A 21479-nucleotide genomic window follows, 5' to 3' on the forward strand; every position below is an offset into this window, starting at 1 on the left:
GCTCGTGCAAAACTGGTTTAAATGTACAATATGTATGCACATTTCACTTAAAGTATTACTTGTAAATAGATGAAATCGTTACGGCAAAATCATTCCGCAATGATCAGGTTCCGGTAGGAGCGCTATATCATTAGTTGCCTTGTATAATCTGTTAACCCTCGCCGGACCTATTGGTTTTCTACATACGCGCCGGCCGAGGGGGGGGGGGGGCGGGTACGACCCCCCCTTGCCGTTTCGCCCCTGGTGGAGCTAGTGCGTCGCGGAAAAAACGAGCGTGTGCGCCGTTACAAGACGCAGAGATTGGTAACCGATTTTAAGGTCCTAGGTCAACCGGTGACCTCTGAGGTCAGGTCAAGTGCCCCAAGGTACGGTTCAGGTTTTGGTGAATAACTTCGCAAAAAACGGCCGCAGAGCCACGATTTTGGCAGCATCGTGTTCGCCTTGCTCAGGCGCGTCGAATGATATATTTTTTGTCCGGGTCAGGTCAACTTGGGGTGTTGACCTCAGGTCAAGGTCAGGTCAGCACCCCCAGGTCACGAAGTTGGTCAAAAGAGGTCATGTCGCATATCATTCGATTCAGCAGGTCTTCCTGAGTCAATTGGTGGCCTTCCCGACTCGCTAGCTCAATTTGATCAAGAGTTATTGACGAAAAACTATATGACCTTGATGACGTCATAAATGACGTCACGGAAGGTCAACATTGCAAAAGTGACGCATCTAACCTTGCAAGGAGTGCATCAAATCACGATTCTGTGTGCTTGAGATAGTTGGAGATCGTTCTCGGCGCCAGAATAGCAGTTTTCATTTTTTCCCCATTGACTTATAATGGTGAGGTCACGAAAATGACCTGACCTTATATGAACTTTAGGAAAAATCCGAGATATACAAGTTGTGAGACTCATAATGGATACTAGATCCTGCGAGTTTCATTTCCCTGTGACATCTCCTCTGGCAGTGAGGGCGTTGCGAAGTTGCGACATCTGAAGACCATGCAGAGGTTCACTTATGACGTCATAGGTCAGTGACCTGACCTGACCCAAAATTGTGGTTGAAGTCAAAAGGTCCGACTTGAATCAACGATCAGGTATGCCAAGTTTCAACTCTCTATCGCCAGCGTGTTCGGAGCTATCGCGAAAAAAACCTTATGGGGGGGCGGCACCCCCCCCCCCCCCCTCCTCGGCCGGCGAGGGTTAAAGTAGGTACCAATCAGCGATATGATTCAGCGCATAAAGCGTTTGTTGGTCGTGCAATGTAATTAAACGTCAAAGGACTGAACCTGTTGATTTAGGCTCTTAATTCAGACCCTTGTAACCACATTGGATCAGTAATATAGCGTACCTGACTAGCGACATGGCGAGTGAACTAACAGGTTAGCTTATGAGCTAAGTCGGGATCAAGCGCTGCCCGGTCAGACTGCACTGAGGGAGAGGCGAATTCACCCAGGACAGAGCTGTCGTGTCCACACTCTACATAGGGAACAGTGCAGCGGTTTAATCTTTCCGCGATTGATAGTTGTGTTTTGAATGGGCGTGAGTGAACTATGGACAACACCTCACAGCAGAAAGCGATGCGATGCTGATATGCTCGCAGAGCTTCCAACATATGCCTAAAACATGAACTGACAACATAGCAGCATCACTCCTAGTCACAGGCATTCTCCACTCAATGATAGGAAACACTCAGCGTTGTCTCGTACACCTAAAAAATACTGCAGGTTTTTGGATCAATCAGTTCATCGGGTTACATATATACGTAATTACTTAGATGGCCAACTCCTTGGCATCTGAGTAAATGTCGGCGGCCGGCAGCAGCGCCGGCTCGACGCCGTTGGAGAGCGGCGAGTCGCCGCAGTGCGCCCTCGTCGAGTCGTCCTCGTCGGGCCAGTCGGCGGCCGCCTCCGGTGTCCAGTCGGGCGCGCCGCGCGCCGGCCCCACCACCGAGGCGTAGCTGGGCGGTCCGTCCGAGTCGGCGGCGCCCCTGCGGCCGGTGGCCGACACCCGGCGCCGCAGCGCCGGCTCCTCGGCCGGCAGCGGGTTCTCCACCACGTGCACGGCCGGCGCCGGCGGCGGCGCACGGCCGGCCGCGCCAGAGGCCCGCTCTCATAAGGGCGCCGTGTTGTTGGGCCGCTGTCGATGGTCGCCGTCCTCCTGGGGAACCACAGAGGTGGCGGTGGCCTGGGAGCCGGCTGCGGAGGATCCCTGCAGTTTGACTACCTCCGTCATAGCCAGCGCTGTGGAACAACCGAGCTTCAGTTAGAGATGTCACTAAACACACAGACACCGACAGTTATGTCGATTACGTCGAGTCTTTCGTGCCTTATCAAGTGTCGAGTCATGCCAAACCGGTCACCGCATATTTTCAATGGCCAGCTTTGCCTATGCTTCCTGCCGTCCTCATATCAGTAACCAGCAAAACGCGCGTCAAGTAGCCTGGCCTACGATCAGCAGCAACTGTGCAATGCTCATCAACGTTGTGAAATCCGATTATATGCAAGATAGATCAACTGGTCATACGCCACGATCTCCATTTATTATTTGGTGGACCAGTAACCACACCATCACCGTTTCTACCCAGGTGTGGCGTTGTTCCGGCACCCGGTCCGGCTCCGCCCCGAGAGACCCACGGCACCCGTAACCTACAGTCACGTCAGGCGGCAGTTGATGGCATTCTCCCGTGACGCGCGGGGCCCACAGGTATGTCACAGGCGGGGCCCACCGACCGACCGCTAACGTCTGGTGTCGCTCTGTGGCTCTCTGGATGCCAGCGGAAAACACAAGTGCAGCAAATTGTGACTTGTAATGTTTGTGATATCTACTACAAAGCTAGGAACTATGGTTGTTCTAGCTTGTAGGAGTTATAGAGTGATGTGCGCCTATCCCATGGAGAATCAAAAGTTGCTGAAAGTGCAGCACTCGATCACGATTCATGACAGTTTCAGAGCATACTTCATACTGCAGTGATTTGTTATGTGTCAGGAATGGTGGAATCAAGTATTCCAGTTTCGAGTTTCGACTTTCCACTGAAGGTCAACAGATGTCTTTCACAGCATCTTAAAATATAAAAACTGTTTTCTGTCACCATCCAAATATTTATAATGACCATAATAAGATTTGGTCTTAATCCTACCTGAATAAGACAGTCTTAAGAAGAAAAAAAGCGTCATTTGAATTGAAACACATTCACGTGGCGCAAACACACAGTCAAACACAGTCTGCGTGGCGCGAGCGATAAGGTTTAAAAACTCGGATCGGTTGGACTCGGCGTTTGAGTTAAGGGTTAAAATGGCCGTCATAAAGTTTAGTTGAAAAGGCGGATAACTGTCAGGAAGGCAACCAGGCACATAAACAAGCTCAAACTGTCGGATCGCCTCGTTTGATATAGGTTCACTTACAATACAATCGGTTTAAAAGATTACAAAAACATTAAAATTTCATTCATATTTTTCTTCATTCACAGATTGTTTGGCATTATCACTGGTATTATCACTTTCACGCAAAATGTAGCCCATTTCTGGCCTTACAGAGGGACCGAGCCAAGATAACATGACAGTAAAACCGTACCACCTGGCATGGCACACATTTCCTGGCGTCTGACACACATTTCCACTGCTTTCCCCGGACACATTTCATGCGGGTATTGTCGGGAGCGACAGCTGTCACCTGTGTGTGGCACGCGCCGTGACGACACCACTACAGTCAGGAGTCGTGCAGCGAGCCGACACACAGCCGCCGTCAGTCCCGTGGGGGCAGGGAGGCGCCTGCCACCGTCAGACCGCTCGTATGCGACATTGTTGCTGTTATCGACGAGCCAGCGCTGTCAGAGAGGCCCTCTGTTTACCTGCGCGGCGATTCGCTGTCGTTTGTGCATATCGGCCGGCCGACGCGTACTATACAGAACGAGTCATGTCGCAGTCTATAGTGAATGGCAGGCGCGTCGCCGGTATAGGGCCGATGGCCGGTGGCAGCGAGCGGAGGGGGCTTAAGGTGACGGCCGGCTACACGTACTTGTATAAAATTGCCTAAAATTCAATAACTATTGAAAGAAGAGCTACTTAAAATATAGGTTTCTAAGCCTTATTAATTCGTCGTCGTTGTAAAATATTGAAGCACACAACAACTCAACACAACAAAAATGCGATCGGTATGCAGTTATGTTTACTCGTTAGGAGGACATTTCTCCATTACAATCACTCAGTTCTTCTCTCAATATACATCTGGTGGCGTTCTTCCACCAATGTAAGATTAATGTAGTTTCTTCTCTCCTGGGTTTTCGCAAATAGGACGATATTGAAGACCATTTATTTTCCATCGCATTACTCTCCGACAATGGAAATATATTGTTGTTATTGGGTAAGCGAGACCACCCATCAATGTCAGGACCTGGCAAACACTAAATTAGGCAGCCTCCTCTAAATTCTGTTCGTTCTGCCGCTTTGTAACGGTTCCGCAACAACAACTCACGGTTCACAGCAAGAACAGTGCTGCACCAACGTTAGATAAATAACATATCATTGCACAATACTGTTAAATCGAAATGAATATTTTTCATTTAAATTACGATACTTATACTCCAGCTCCATGCTTCGCCAGTTAATTTCAACAATTTACAATTAGCAAAACATTGCCATCAACCTTCTGCATATTATGACAAAATGATTGAAACTTTTCATTACCCACGGTAAATATGCATGGGTCCGTTCTGCATTCGATGGTCGTTTGAAACCCTAATGAGCTCAGACACCAAAGGAAAGCAGCTGGAGTCTCGGCTCTAAAGACATAACGAGCTCATACGCCACCCATTTCGTCACGGTAAAACACAAAGTAATTGGAATTGGTCACCAGTGAGGACAGCAATCTTCATCAGAGGCATGTGTGCATCCCCAACCCTCTCAGCAGCTCAGATCATGCTAAATATGGCATGTTGATAGCAGTCATGTCAAAGGTCATGGGAATGGTAATTTTACATTGATATGAAAAAAAATCCCGTGTAGTGGAATAAAGATAGATGTGGTTGCAAGGGATCGCGGCAATTATGATCAGCTTGGGGCATGATCGACCAGGCTAGGCGAGAGATCCACCATCAAGTAAAATAATTCCTTATTGAGACACAATTTTAAGGATTCTAAAGCAAAAAATGGGTAAATAAGTAACTCTTCTGAGCGTTCTGGAATATGATAGTAAATCGTCCCACTTTAATTCAGCTCTGTCATAAAAAATCGCATCACAGCGTAAAGTCTTCCCATAAGCATCCAATAACTTTACATCTCATTAGCGACGAATAAATGACGTAACATGGCCCGTGAAAGCAGCATGGTTTGCCCATGAATAAAGCAAGGCTGAGCCCTGCATCATCAATATGAATGCCTGCTTCTGAGTTCTGACCTATGCCCAATGATGCCGGCTGGTTGCTTTGAGATTGTAGTATATATGTAAGTTGGTCACATGAGGAAAAAAAAACATTTCTTTCAACTTCAGCGCCTGAATGGACATCCAGAACCCGTTTTGGCATTCGCAAGCATCTATATTGTATTCTTCAGCGTACGTACTGCTGCCGTGCCTGACTATGCTCTTGTTAATTGAGGCACGTCAGCTCCGTTATTTCATAGGTTTGTCAGACTATAATTTAGTTCACTGAACCACCAGCGATGTTGACGGCGACTCTCCCTGTGTCCCACACCGCCACCCGACTGATGAACCCCGCCTGAAGAGGAGGTGTGTGTGGCGGGCGGGAGAGCGAGAGAGCAAAGTCCGGGCGCCACTTCAGGCGGCCATCAGCGGCCTAATTAAAGCCGGCTCGTGCGGCGCGCCGGTCTCGGCGAGTAACTTACATGGGAGCCATCATTGGGTTGGCGGCCTCCCGGCCTGGGTGACTGAGCAGCAGAGATGGGAGAGGCGAGAGAGGGTGTAACAGAGAGAACGAACGGGACTGATAGCTGACGGAGCAGCGGAGATAGGAGAGACGAGAGAGGGCGAACGGAGAAAACGAACGGGACTGATCGGTGAATAGGCAGCGGAGATGGCAGAGGCGAGAGAGGATGTAACGGAGAGAATGAACGGGATCGTTGACTGAATGAGCAACGGTACCTACTGGCTGCAGCAAAAGGTTGCATTTATATCTGTTATCAATGTGCAATTTGCAAGTTCACCTCCAATTACAAAGGTAGGAACGAAATATGTGAAACCACTGCTTCAAATACAAAATTGAATTCGTCTTATCTAAATTTCACGAAGTTCAATGGATAAGGTACTCAAAGAAATGCCTATAACAAATTGGTTGCGCTTTAAATAGCTCTGTACATTTAGTCATAGGCGTAGGAACAGGGGGGGGGGCAGGTGGGCAAGTGCCCACCCACTTTTCGAGGTGGGGGGGGCCAACCATGTGTTTTGGCCCACCCACTTTTTACTCGAGGCCCCTCGTCTCGATTTGAGAGGACGTCGTCACCTTCCAGAATAAACAAACTCGGTAAAAATAAGTTCCACGAATCCCCATGCACGGACTCCAAGGGGCTGTGATGGATCCAAGGAGGCCCTCTGTTCATACTTGTCAGTCGAAGCCCCTGAGACTGATGGCCTGAGAGGCCCTAGTGGATCTGAGGAGGCCCCAATATCCACACTGGTCTGGGGAGGCCCCTGACACTGGCGGTCTGGGAGGCCCCTGTATCCACACTAGTCAGAGGTCTGAGAGTGGTGGTCTGGGAGGCCCCTCCATCCACACTAGTCAGAATAGGCCCCTGACACTGGCGGTCTAGCCGAGGCCCCCTACCCTCACTAGTCAGAGGAGGCCCCTCTATCCTCAATAGTCAGAAGAGGCCCCTGTGACTGATGGCCTGGGAAGCCCTTATATTCACACTAGGCAGAGAAGGCCCCTGAGACTGATGGTATGAGAGGCCCTCATATTCACACCAGGCAGAAGAGGCCCCCGAGGCTGATGGCTGTGAGGCCCTTCTGTTCATATAACTGGCCACTGGAGGCCCCTGAAACCGGTGGTCTGGGAGGGCCCTCTATCCACACTAGTCAGAAGAGGCCCCTGAGACCGATGGTCTGAGAGGCTCTTATATTCATACTGGCCACAAGAGGCCCCTGAGACTGATAGTCAGAGAGGTCCACTCCTAATGAATCTGAGGGGCCCTCTATCCACATTTACACTTTTCTAGGGAGGCCCCCGAGACTGATGGTCTGAGAGGCCCTTTTATTTATACTGTCCACAGGACAGTATTAAAAGATTAAAAGATTAAAGGGACACTCCCACCTTAACATTAGTTTTGAGTTGAGATAGCCAAATTGGTGGCCATGGCCTGCAAACACTGGCGGATCCAGGGGGGGGGGGCCACGGGGGCCATGGCCCCCCCCAAAGGCCTAAAGTGGCCTGTTTGGCCCCCCCCAAAACGCCAGAAAAATTGCTAAGAAAATATACCTTGATGGAGGTTTTTAGCCACTTGGTGAAGTAAAGCTTTCCACAGCATAATATGGAAGCAATATAGTAGCAGTGAGGGTCAGTCAAAAGTTGCGCGAGCGGAGTAGACCTTAAAAAAAAGACTGTTGTTGGCACGTGTTTATGGCGCGGCAGCTGGTAGTTGGCGGTGTTTCGCGTGGTGTGGCATCACTGGCGGATCTGGGGGGGAGGGGGGGGGGGCACGGGAGCCTGAGGTGTCCCTGACAGGCCCGTGGTGCCCTTGCTAGGCCTGTGGTGCCCCTGGACCCTGGCAGGCCTGTGGTACAGTCCACAGCAGAAGTAATGTGGGGTTTCAGTCATGGGTATGTTCTGCTTCTGAAGCTTAGGAACGATTAGCCAGACTACAATGAAACTTTGAATGTAGCTTATATGTATCGTCACCCTTGCAGCTGCAACTTTAGCTATTGACATCTTCTTTTCAATCACTTCGCATTAAACAATCGCCAGTCAAAGCCAACCGTTGAGTTTGGTAAAACCCTACATTACTTTAGCGGTGGGCTGTACCTCTGGCGGGCCTAGGGTGCCCCTGCTAGGCTGCTGATGCCCCTGGGACCTGACAGGACTGTGGTGCCCCTGACAAGCCTAAAGTGCCCCCAACAGGCCCGTGATGCCCCCGACAGGCCCAAGGTGCCCCTGGCGTGATGCCGTGATGCCTGCGAGGCCGGTGGTGCCCCCTGCGAGGCCGGTGGGGCCCCTGACAGGCCCATGGTGCCCCTGCTAGACCGGTGGTGCCCCTGGCAGGCCTGTGGTGCCCCTGCTAGGCCGCTGGTGCCCCTGGGCCCTGACAGGACTGTGGTGCCCCTGACAGGCCCAAGGTGCCCCTGCAAGGCCGGTGGTGCCCCTGTAAGGCCTGTGGTACCCCTGCTAGGCCTCTGGTGTCCCTGACAGGCCCATGGTGCCCCTGCGAGGCCGGCGGCGCCCCTGGCAGGTCTCTGGTGTCCCTGACAGACCTGGGGTGCCCCTGACAAGCCTGTGGGGCCCCTCACAGGCCCGTGGTGCCCTTGCTAGGCCTGTGGTGCCCCTGGCGGGCTGGTGGTGCCCCTACTAGGCCGGTGGTGCCCCTGACAGGCCTGTGGTGCCCCCGGGCACCAAGGGGGGTCATGACCCATGTGGCCCCCCTTGGATCTGCCACTGATGCATAATATATTGACTGATGCATAATATATCAATTGCCGATGGCCTCCAGACAGATGTTATCTACACGGATTACTCCTCAGCTTTCACCAGCGTCAACCATTCTCTCCTTCTTCACAAACTTCATCATTCCTACAATCTGTCTGGAGCTGCCCTGAGGTGGTTTGAGTCCTACCTATGTGGGAGAGAGCAGCGCGTGGTGCTGAGCGGGACGGCGTCCAGTTGGGTGCCGGTTGGGTCGGGGGTGCCGGAGGGCAGTATCTGTGGCCCGATCTTGTTTGTGTTATTTTGCAATGATGTTCCGTCCTCTATCTCATCGACATGCCTGATGTACGCTGATGACGTGAAGCTGCTGAGGCGGATTCGCTCTCCCGACGATGCTGCCACCCTTCAGGCCGATTTAGACATCCTATCTTCTTGGTCCACCGTTTGGAAACTAAAACTTAACCCAGCAAAATGCAAGTTTATTACCTTTACTCTGCGCAAAAAGCCTGTCCTGACGTCATACTCCATTGGCAATGTCACCCTGGATCGCGTATCTGAGATGCGTGATTTAGGCGTTATTCTGGACTCAAAATTGAACTTTGCTTCTCACATCGATGACGTCGTCGGGAGGGCGAATCGTGCCTTGGGAACTTACCTGCGATCGCTCCAAACCTCACGTGCGCGGACAGGGCGCAGGTTCGAGCCAGCTCCCCTTATTACGGCCTTTAACGCTCACGTTCGTTCTGTTTTGGAGTTTGGCAGCGTTATTTGGTCGGGCGCCGCAGTAACTCACATGGCGCGACTGGACAGGGTCCAGCATAAGTTTTTAATCTGGCTAGCTGTTAACTCTAATCGCCCTTCTAACTCATTTGACTACGCACAGCTATTGCTCCACTTCGCCGTTCTAACTATCAAACAGCGCCTGGCGCAACACGACCTCGCCTTCCTACATGGCGTCTTCGGGGGCCGTGTTGACTCCGTGGAAATCCTGGGCAGCTTCGGACTTGCTGTCCCAGCCAGGGCAACTCGCGCGCAGCCCTGTCTGAATGTCCCAGCCGCCAGAGTAGGCACCATCAAAGATGGATTGTTTTGCCGTCTACCACGTCGGATTAATAGCCTGTACCAGGTGACTCCTGGAGCGGACATTTTTGGAAGGCGCTCTCGTTTTATGAAGTGTGTGTCTGTGTTCGTTCGCCATACAGTGTGAATTTTAACAATGTGTGTCGTATTTATTGTTTTTATGTGTCTGACTCCGTCTATTATTGGGTTTTCGGACCTGTTGATGGTATGCAATAAATACAAAAATACAAAAATACAAATTTGTAAAGGCGTTATGGCTTATGCAATATGCAATTGCAGGCACTTGGTATCCCTCACTTATCCCTCATTGGGGCTCTGGCGGGCTCCTGAGGGCCCACGTCTATCTCCGGGAGCCCATATAGACAGGCTCCTTTGGGTCCTTTCAGTACACTATAGCATAAGAGGTCTCCATGCGAGTCCTATACATACATCTGAGGGCGTACCCTGATGTCTGAGGTACCCAACTGCAGCTCCAATGGTCTCTTCTTACACTGGCGGATCCAGGGAGGGGGCGTTTAGGGCCATGCCCCCTTCCCAGAGGCCTAAAGTGGCCCGTTTTCCCCCTCCCCCAAACGATAATGAAACATAGTTCAATCAGGGCGTGGCCCAGGAGCCGAGTTAGACAGGGCTGTTTTACCACCTCCGGCCCGCAAAGGGACCCAAGCACTGACTCGAAGCGGGTTAAAGAGACCCTCCCACCTTCAAAAAAGTTAATGAATTGGCATGAAAGTGATGTCGCTAGGTTCAGAAAGGGCGAAAACGAATATCTACCAAATTTTATCGAAAAATATTCACCGGTTTTCAAGAGATTAGACTTTTATTTTTGTTTACTTTTGGGATATCCGCTGCTGTTCCTAGCGACTTTATTTGAAAGTGCGGCATTTGTTGCGCGCAAAGCAGCCTATACCACCGCATGCTACCAAACGTTTTAGTAAAATATTAAAAAATCATTAGATCTCCGCTGACGTCACACATTCAGAGGGGTACCTATCCAAAAGCATTAGCCCCTCTGAATCAAAATGCTGCAATTTTGAAATTCAATATTTCCGATTTAAGGCATTTCTCGATGTTGTGAGTGCGTGCCGAAACCGGTAATTGTGAGCCAGGGACCCCATTTTGGCTATCTCAGCTCAAATCTAATGTTAAGGTGGGAGGGTCCCTTTAACTGGTCGATAAAAACAATGGTAAATGTTTACAAAGTAATATAAAGGCATGGGTCGGGTGGGCTACCATTTATATATTTTTCTTTTTAGTAAAAAAAAAATTCATAGTGTCAGGGCTGTGACGAAAAATAAGTGGCCTAAATCCGATGAGAAAACAGGATTTGGGGGTACCCTAGGTTTGGCTCCTGCATGAGTTGGCCCCCCCCCCCCAAAACGCAAGCCTGGATCCGCCAGTGCCTGCAAATACCGGTTTGGGCACTCACAACATCGAAAAATGCTTTAATTCGAAGATACGGAATTTCAAACTTGCAGTTTTCGGATTCTAAGGGGCTAATGCATTGGAATGCCCCCTTAGAATTTGTGACGTCAGCGGAGATCTAACGATTTTTAAATCTTAGACTAAAACCATCGTTAACACGTGGTGGTATACGCCGCTTTGCGCGCAACGTCTGCCGCACTTTAAGGCTGCCAAATTATTGCTTCCAAATAAAGTCGTTAGTAACAGGGGAGATCCCAAAAAGTAAACAAAAGTAAAAGCCTAATATCTTGAAAACCAGTGAATATTTTTCGGTGAAATTTGGTAGATATTCGTTTTTGCTCTTTCTGAACCAAGGGACATCACTTTCATGCCAATTCATTAACTTTTTTGAAGGTGGGAGGGTCCCTTTAATGGTCTGAGAGGCTCTTCTAATTATACTAACCAGAGGAGGCCCCTAGGATTGATGGTCTAACAGGCCCTTCTATTTATACTAGCCAGAGGAGGCCCATGAGACTGATGGTCTGAGAGGCCCTTCTATTCAAACTAGGCAGATGAGGCCCCTGAGAATGATAGTCCGAAGAGCCATGCGGCGGCAACTGGCCATGGCCATATTTCGGCTCGGTAGGGCCCCACAGAGCTCATGAGAGCACCTCAAGGGCTCCTAAGTAGACACGCTTATCCCTATAAGGGTGCCACGCCGGCTTCTGAAGGCTCCTTGTAGGCATCTAAGGGCCCTTTCCGGCCTCTTACGGCTCCACCCGCCTGTGATGGCTCCACATCAGTGTTAATGAGTGCCACACAGCGGCGCCTTTGAGGGTCATACTAGTGTCTCTTAGGGCCATATATCGGTGGCTCTGGGGGCCCCACACCGGCGCCTCTGTGGGCCACCACACCTGTGCATCTCAAGGCTCTATAGGTACATCTGTAGGACCCACACCGACACCTCTGAGTGCCCCACACCAGTATCTCCGAGCTCTGAAGGCCCCACACCGGTGACTCTGAGGACTCACCGGCTCCTGAGAGCACCATGTTGATGTCTAACGGCTCCCCACAAGGCCACTGAAGGCACCACACAAGCTCTCACTTAGCTCTAATGTCCATGTACCGGCCTCTGAGGGATTTAAGCCAGCGCATTCATAGCTCCACAGTCCACACCAGCAATTGTAAGGGCTTCACACTGAAGTATCTGAGGGTTCCACACCGGTGTCTCTGAGGGCCACATACCGGCATCTCTAAGGGCCCCATACCGGCGTCTCCGAGGGTCCACATCTGGCAGGCACCCATCAACGACTGAAGGTCCCACACTGTCGACTCCGAGAGCCCCATCTGCGTCTGGGAGCACCATGCCGTCTCTAAGAACCACAGCGGCTCCTCCGTACGAAACATGGGCGTCTGCATGCCAAAAGGGAGCGGTTCTGAGACAGTAGGGCACCTACGTGCAATAGAGGGGCGCCTATGATGCCCATAGCGGCGCCTCAATGCGAAAGAGGGGCGCCTGTGAGGCCTACATATATGGGCGTCCACATGCAATAGGGGTCTGCAATGCAATTGATCAATGCCATGGGAGTGCATTCATAACAAACAGGGGCGCCGGCATGGCAAACAGAGGCGCCTTCAGGCTTCAAGTGTCCATAAAAGGGAGACGCCTATGATAAGCGCACATTGTATGCGACTGTGGGACATATAGGGATGTCTCTGATGACTATACAGGGTGTCCGGAAAGTCCTGGCGCTTTTCAACATTGTTAAGATAAATGCCTTTGGTCCATAGATACTCAACAATAGAACGAAACAATGACCAGGAACACCAAGCCACATCCTTCTGCTAAGTGCCCATTCATTGTAACCACCGTCTGTGCCGACGACGGCCTCGACGCAAGGGCGGAAACGCCTGCGGGTTTTGACGGTGCAGGACATTTCCTGTCCTCCCATGCTGTCATGATGCGAGTGTTCAGGGACTCCAGGCTGGGATGAGAGGTGGCCTAGAGCTTATTCTGCAAAACGCGTAGCATGCCTTAGTCGAGCGGGTTAAGGCTGGGATAATAAGGTGGCCTAATCTCATTTCACCACGGTGATCTGGTCCGCCGAGCTCCTCTGTCAGTTTGGTTTGGACGGCAGCGGCGTTGTTGGGGGGCGCTCCGTGCTGTTGAAGTGCGACATGACCCTTAGGGCAAGTCGCCTTGATTGTCGTGTCCAGGAACCCCTCGTGGACCAGCCTATCAGTCATTTATTTGACCTTGACGAAGATGATGGGACATTTGTGTCCATCAGACCCAAGATTTTCTTCGATTGCCGCTGAAATGCTGGTTCAGTCTCAGCAGCTTTGGCATACCGTGGTTGTAGCTGAGTGAGAATATTTTCTAAGACATTTCCGATCTGGAGTGCACCTTTGCCTGCTCAACCGTTCGCCGGGAAACGCCGCATCGCGTTGCAACTCGCGCCTCGTTCAAGCCGCACCGGGCCCCCGCGCGCGGGCTCTCAGCGACAAGGCGCATCTTCGCCCATATACCTAGCACTGAAAACGGTTTCAAGGTCATATTTACGCGACCCCTAGCTGAGCGGTGAACGAGGGGTCATATCTGCGGTGATTGGTTGAAAGTCCAATAATCACAGCGCGCGTTAGACGACGTCCAAAAGAGGCGCCAGAACTTTCCGGACACCCTGTACAGTATACATAGGGCGCTTATATGCCAAAGAGGGCGCCTATGAAGCTAATGGGGGCACCTGGGAAACGAGGAAGACATTTTTGTAAGGGTTTTCAGGGGTCATGCGCCGTTTGCGGCAAATAGATTCTAAAGAAAAAATCGGAGGGGGAATAAGTTTTAAAAATGGTGCGGACTTCCCGCTCTGTTCGCTTAAGCGGTTACGCCCCTGGGGCCTGGGTTCATCTGCCCGATCTCAGAAGCTAGATTTGGAGGTCATACCTATTTGAAAACAGCCAGCAGGACGAGGCAAAAGTTGGAGGCCCCTGAAAATAGGAGGCCCCCTGGAAAAGGAGGCCCCTTGACAGGGTGGCCCACCCACTTTTCATGACGTTCCTACGCCCGTGCATTTAGTTAGCATTTGCAGTTACTTCCCTCTTCTGAGTTCACAGCGCAGCAGTAGCGGCGGAACACCTTCAATTAAGGGGGGGGGGGGCACTGCCGACTTTTGTTCCCATTCTTCCCATGCAACGCCCATAGGGCTAAAGTCAAAATGCCAAAATCAAAGGGGGGCACGGTGCCCCGGTGCCCTCCCCGTTCCGCCGCCTATGTATGTATGTGCAGCGCAGCGCTGAGCAGCAATACCTCGTCCCTCCGGGAACGTCGGTCCACCAGCCGCTGTCCGAACTAACCGTCCAACACGGCTCGACGCGCAGATATTGGCCGGTCCTGTTCCTCGTTAAACGTACTCAACTTGGGTCATTGCCTGGTCATCACCAGAACTTGTAGACGTACGTGAATACTAAGCAACGATTCCCTGGAGCTTGGTGAAGTCCTGATATCAGGTGACGAAGAAAAGTTTTGGTGAGCCAGAAGTAATTGTGCAGATAATTGTACCTATCAAGCTAGTAATTGAACCAGATACAGGTAGGCAAGATGTTACATGGAGATAGCAAATAAATGATAACAAAAATAGCCAACGCTAGGTCTCTAATCTACCGAAACGACCCAGACGCTGTGGGATAGCTCTGTTGGGAATCTAATCGATATCTATATACTTCAACATTAATTCGTATTTGATGTAAGATAAAAACACCAAAACCACCCAACGTTTCGTGTTATTCACTTTTTCAAGGGTGATATGACACATTTTACCTACAGAGTCAAGTACGTTTTTTCGGTTTCGTTCGAATATAGCGCGGGCACTTTTTCACAAATTTCCTCTGCCTTGCATGACATATTGACGTATACATACACACATACTACAAATTAACGTCTTTCCTAGCCAACAGAGCAGACACCGAAGCTAGTCTGAAGAATCCACTCGAAGTGTTCAAAACATCACCTTTCGCAATAAACGCCGCTTCTATAATTCTCCGTTGGGTTTTAGAAAAGTTTTGATCCACATGTGTAGCCCGCGTCCAATCAGGTAAATGCCCTTCTTTCTCAGCGTGAATAACAAATGCATTAGAAAGTCTGTGATTACGTAAATCCCCCCTGTGTTCACGGACCCATACTTCAACATTCTCTGATCACAGTGCACAGTTATGGACAATGATATTAGTTTGAAAAATGTCATCCAACGTCGGAACAGCTGACAAGTGTTACAAACAAAATTGAGGGCTTCAAGGCTATCATTGATTATCATTGATTTACCATTGTGAAGTAGTTTTAGATTGCGATTTTTGTTTTGCCGGAGCACGCGAAGTACCTAGAGACAATTCTGAGGGAAGCTTTCCGTAGCTGAAAAAAGAACATTGCACGCATCCGGATAACCTCTCAGAGATTAACTCGCTATGGAAGTCTCCCAACGCGACGCGGAGCGAGCTGCATTCATCAATGGCAGCTCATTCTAGCTCTGATCTTTCTCAAAGGAAAGCCGGTGCTGAGCTCGACAGCACATTCCGCCTCTGCCGTCCGCTCATCAGTGAAATGGAGTAGGGTGTGACCGAGTCGCTCAGGCGGGGATATGGTCCAGGACACGAGTAGGCGACCCTCCAGCACGCCTGCAGCCAGCACGCCGCCGATAAGAACAGTATGCCGTGCTGCCAGCCGTGAAAGTCGCCCGTATTGAACGAATGCTGCTCTCAGGGGAGTGACGTCAAAGCAGCGACAATCATCTGGATAATGTCGATCATGACGTGGTGTCGGCGAGTGATTTGTTCTCCAGGTGAGCCGAACAAATCGCTACAGATAGCTACAATGATGGGAGGGCGTCCAGTGAGATCATCCAAATGTATGAGGTGGGGTCCGTGACCTCGCAGACTCAATGGCGCTGGCAGGAGATTGGTCAGAAGTTCTACCACAATGGCAGTCGATCATTCGTTGTATGTATTGCTCAGGTTAGGCGGTTATTGACGGGGTGTAATTTTCTCATATCTTCCTCAGGTGAATGATTGTGTCCCTGAGATAAAAAATATTAAAACCCCTTCTACCACTGCATTAACCTATACTTTAAACTCTCCCTCTACGTCCTTCTCATTTCCTCTGCAATATTGACTGCACTATTGCTTAGCACGGACGCCTGTCATTTGACAATACTGGGTAAATTATGGGCCCTCACGAGCACCATTGGACGTACTCTCACAAGGTCAAATGCCCATCAGGGTTATGAACCGGTCGTAATGACTGAGCAGCCCATGATGGATGTTCTTGACCCAGTGACGTCATATTGAGCCATTGACCCGGTGGCAGTCGGTGTGGACGGACACAGGCGTTTTCGCCCTGCTGGTCTGCCCCGTCATAGGGCTACGAATGACAGCTGTGTTCCATAAATCAAACCACAGTAGTCCTTTGAGCAGATAATACGTGATGTGAATGGTCACTCCGGCCTCAAACGATTCCTGCCTTCCCTGCTTCAGTTGATGGATTTATTTGTGCCTACTGGCATTTATTATGGGCTAACATTCAGTTCGTAGGGCTGGTGTCGGACGTGGGACATAATTATATGATGAGTAGTATGAACTATGAACTGTCGTGACAGCAGTCGGTAATGATTACCTAGAGGACAGCGCAAAGGTGATTATCGATATACGGTGATCCGGCGACCGAGGCTGTCTTCCTGACTTTAGAGGACGATGAGGTTAAATAGAAATATCCTAAAATTGCAGGAAGGCTTTCTCGTGGCTTCTGTTTTAAATTTCATGCGACTCCACCAACTAACTTTTCCATTGCAACACATCATTTCAGCACCCCATTACCCCACTTGCATGCTGCTGGCTGTATTGAACTTGTCAGCTTAGGATCAAATAACCCACTTTGGTGCGCCCCGGTCAGGCGTGCTGGGCCGTAATCTTGGTCGCTGCGGGGTGTGACCGGACTGACAATGCGCACTGATCATGGGATTATTTCGGCAGTGCACTAGGAGTGCGGCAAATCGCCACGGTCCACCCAAAGCACGTCGCAGGCCGCCGATGGAATAATACTCGTTTGGCTGGGGAGGGGGGGGGGGGTCCTGAAAGCGCGACGGGACTGTGTGGGCGTCCCCACCCGTCAGAATCAATGCCTACGGCTGGTCTTACACACGTTCTTTGAGTTTGAGTTTAATGTCACTATTGGTATGGTTCCATTTTTTGTAAGTATTAACACGCGCACTGCAGCGGGTCTGAGCCGAACACGAACTGCAGGGGGGGGGGGGTTGAAAACAACCCCCCCTGAGATCTCGAAAACGGCGCAACGTAGCGACAAGCGGTAAACGGCGTTGGATAGGTTAAGATGAGATCGACAAGAAATACTAAGATCATTTTTGGGTCAGGTCAAAAACGAGGTCACCAGAGGTCACCGAAGACAAAATGTTACGATTTTCACAACAGGAATTTCGCGGTAGTTTTTCTTGAATAACTTGTCTTGCACACAAGACAGAGGATCGATTCGAACGCCATCGTTCTTAGCTCGTCAAGGCGCATCGAATGATATATAATATGACCTCGAAAGGTCAAGTTGAAAATTTGACCTCAGGTCAAGGTCATGACCTGACCGAAATAGGTCATGTTGCATATCATTCGATCCGCATTGACGAGAAAAACACGATAAACGTCGAACGGAGTCTCTATCTCTACTCAATCTCAAGTTATTGAAGAAAAACCGCTGGTGACCTCAGGTGACCTAAGATGACCTGGAGATCACCTTCCAAAGGTCATAAGTGATATGTTTCGGTGAAATCACCAACAGGGACCTGTAATACTATGATCCTGAGCGTATTGAAGTCATAGGATGGCATTCAGAGTAAGTTGAAATTTCTCCCATTGACTTATAATGGGCCGGTCGCAAAAATGACCTGACCTTAGGTCATCGATATAAAAATTCCGAGATATACAAGTTGTAGCTCGTGATGACTTTACTATTTCCTGTGGGTTTCAAGATCATATCTCAACAACTGTGGGCTTGGTGGGATTGCAAACTTCGAAATTTACGTTTCGAGGTAGGGTCACTTGACCTGACCTGGTGACCTGACCATAGGTCACCTGGGGTCAAAATTTTTACTCAAGGTGTGGAAAAGTTGTGAGAACAGGTATGCAAAATTTGGCGGCGCTACGCGCCGCCGTTTTCTCGCAATTTGCGAAAAACCACAGGGGGGGGGTTGAAAACAACCCCCCCCCCCTGCAGTGCGCGTGTTAAGCCTTAAGTACTGCACGGTATGTACGCCCACACCATATTTTCATGCTACCTGTAGGCTGTATAACCACACGTTAACCCGCGCCCCAGTGTCAGTCTGGATTTTCCACGACCTGGTGTGTGTGTGTGGGGGGGGGGGGGGGGGTGTTTGAGCACCCCCCTTTCTAACTCGGCTCCTAGGCCACGTAGCGACACACGGTAAGCGGCAGTCGAAAGAACGTCAAAAATAAGGACGAAAACACCTCGGTCATTTTTGGGTCAGGTCAAAGGTCAGGTCACCAGAGGTCACCAAAGGTAGAATGTTGACTATTTCAACATTTTGGAAACTGCCAACGACTATCTCGGGAACCGATAGAGCTACAGCGCCGCGGAAAAGCGCATTCGATAGCCCTTTTACAGACCTTTCTGAATAATGCTCTCAGATTTGACCTCAGGTCAACAGTTTAGCCTCCAGAGGGCAAAAACTCCAAAAATAGCCATTTTTACGAAAATTGGTTTTTCGGCGATAACTTTTGACTCAAAAGAGCCATGACATTACTTTTGCCAGCATCGTGTTCCTCTCGTCGAGACGCGTCGAATGAACTATAAGTTGACCTTAAAAGGTCAACTTGAAAATTTGACCTCAGGTCAAGGTCTGACCGGAAAAGGTCATGTTGCATATCAGTCGATCCGCAACGTCGAGCCGAACACATCTAAGGCGTTTTCAGCGCTCTAGCACGCCTCTATCAAAAATTATTAGCGAAGAACTATTAGATTCTGTTCGTGACCTGAGATGACCTCGGGGACATAACGAGGGGTCACAGTTGCCATTTTCCGGTTCAGTGTGTCAATTTTACCTACATCTCGATGTTTGAGAGTGTCTAGAATAGCGTTCGTGCAAAACAGACGCTTTTCAATTTTCTCCCGTTGACTTATAATGGAGAGGCCGCAAAATTGACCTGACCTTAGGTCACCGATATCAAAATTCCGAGATATACATTTTATAGATGCTGTTACCCTCATTAATCGCTGAAAGTTTCAAAGTGATCGGTCACTCGGTCTAGCTATGGCAGACATTGAAACTTTTTATGAGGTGAGGTCACTTCAAGTGACCTGGTGACCTGACCTTGAATGACCTTGGTCTGAAATTTTCACAACATGTGTAGAATTGATGTATGATAAGTTGTACCAAAAACGGCGTTTTTGAGATATCTGCGAAAAACCGCACGGGGGGTGTTCAAACACCCCCCCCCCCCCCCACACACACACACACTTGGGCGCGGGTTAACTTTATGAATTCGGAAGGGCTTTAACTTCACTTACGCCTTGTCTTTGTATACACCGAAGGCATGATTTTGTACTGTCCGTTTCCATTTTGCATTATACTGTACCACTCTTCATTTCTGTCAGGAAAAATTGTATATAAAGTTAGCACGTTTATCTGTCAGAAGTTAACCCTCGCCGGCCGAGGGGGGGTGCCGCCCCCCCCCCATAGGGTTTTTTCGCGATAGCTCCGAACACGCCGGGGATAGAGAGCTGAAACTTGGCATACCTGACCTTTGATCCAAGCCGGATCTTTTGACACCAACCGCATTTTTGGGTCAGGTCAGGTCACTGACCTATGACGTCATAAGTGAACCTCTGCACGGTCTTCAGATGTCGCAACTTCGCAACGCCCTCACTGCCAGAGGAGATGTCACAGGGAAATGAAACTTGCAGGATCTAGTATCCATTATAAGTCCCACAACTTGTATATCTCGGATTTTTCCTAAAGGTCATATGAGGTCAGGTCATTTTCGTGACCTCACCATTATAAGTCGATGGGGAAAAATTCAAACTGCTATTCTGGCGCCGGGAACGATCTCCAACTATCTCAAGCACACAGAATCGTGATTTGATGCACTCCTTGCAAGGTTAAATGCGTCATTTTTGCAATGTTGACCTTGCGTGACGTCATTTATGACGTCATCAAGGTCATATTAGTTTTTCGTCAATAACTCTTGATCAAATGGAGCTAGCGAGTCGGGAAAGCCACCAATGGACTCAGGAAGACCTGCCAAATCGAATGATATGCGACATGACCTCTTTTGACCAACGTCGTGACCTGGGGGTGCTGACCTGACCTTGACCCGAGGTCAACACCCCAAGTTGACCTGACCCGGACAAAAAGTATATCATTCGACGCGCCTGAGCGAGACGAACACGATGCTGCCAAAATCGGCGCTCTGCGGCCGTTTTTTGCGAAGTTATTCACCAAAAACTGAACCGTACCTTGGGGCACTTGACCTGACCTCAGAGGTCACCGGTTGACCTAGGACCTTAAAATCGGGTACCAATCTCTGCGTCTCGTAACGGCGCACACGCTCGTTTTTTCCGCGACGCGCTAGCTCCACCAGGGGCGAAACGGCGAGGGGGGGTCTTACCCGCCCCCCCCCCTCGGCCGGCGCGTATGTAGAAAACCAATAGGTCCGGCGAGGGTTAAAGCTTTGGCCTCAGCATCCAATTAAACACATGTGTGCCTATCTATACACACATGCTGGACAAATGCATCCATCCGCATTCCACACAGATACTTGCACCCAGTCGGAGTGGGTTCAGGAGCATGAAATCACAGTAGCTGCACCGTTTTAGTTCCATTTTAAATACCCTGACGAACATATTGTCAAAGTTGTTCGGACAGCTGCCTCATTTCAGATGCAGCGCACAAGCAATGTGTCTCTTACGTCTCCGTGTCCATTTACCTCTTTTAGTGCTAGCATCTCACTTCATTGCAGTAAAAGGTCTCTTAAAAAACGCAGCTCCAAATTGAAATCGCTTATCTGTTTAGGGCTAAGGTTTAGCTGCACACGATTTGGCTGCACATATGTGAAATGCTAGCTCAAATGTACATTTCATAAAACTTGATAACCAAAGCCGGTGAAACAATCTTAATTTGCTTTACTTTGTGAGTAAAGCAAATTAAGATTTAAGAGAGTCAGGGATTATAAGACCTTACTATTTTGTATTGTATTGTATACAATACAACAAAATAGTAAGGTTTTGATGCAATTTATGCTGATTTTCTGTTAAAGGTAGTGTGCCACCTTTGAAAGATTTCCCATTTTATTTTTCCTAGGATAAGAAGCTTCTGTTTTTACCTAATATCGCAAAAAAAAATCAAAAATGGGCCTGG

General features: G+C 49.6%; 1 protein-coding gene across 2 annotated transcripts in view; it reads right to left on the reverse strand.

Moving 5' to 3' along the window:
- Positions 1–1205: 1205 nt before the first annotated feature.
- LOC122390187 (metabotropic glutamate receptor-like) overlaps positions 1206–21479 on the reverse strand; it is a 55654-nt gene continuing 35380 nt past the window's right edge. For both annotated transcript variants that reach the window (XM_043382902.1, XM_043382903.1), the window contains one exon: positions 1206–2230. In XM_043382902.1, the coding sequence (XP_043238837.1) occupies positions 2100–2230 (131 nt within the window). In that variant the 3' untranslated portion in view covers positions 1206–2099. The remainder of the gene's footprint in view (positions 2231–21479) is intronic.

The sequence above is a fragment of the Amphibalanus amphitrite genome, unplaced genomic scaffold (assembly GCF_019059575.1).
Source record: "Amphibalanus amphitrite isolate SeventyFive unplaced genomic scaffold, NRLGWU_Aamphi_draft 000385F_arrow, whole genome shotgun sequence".
Taxonomy (NCBI): domain Eukaryota; kingdom Metazoa; phylum Arthropoda; class Thecostraca; order Balanomorpha; family Balanidae; genus Amphibalanus; species Amphibalanus amphitrite.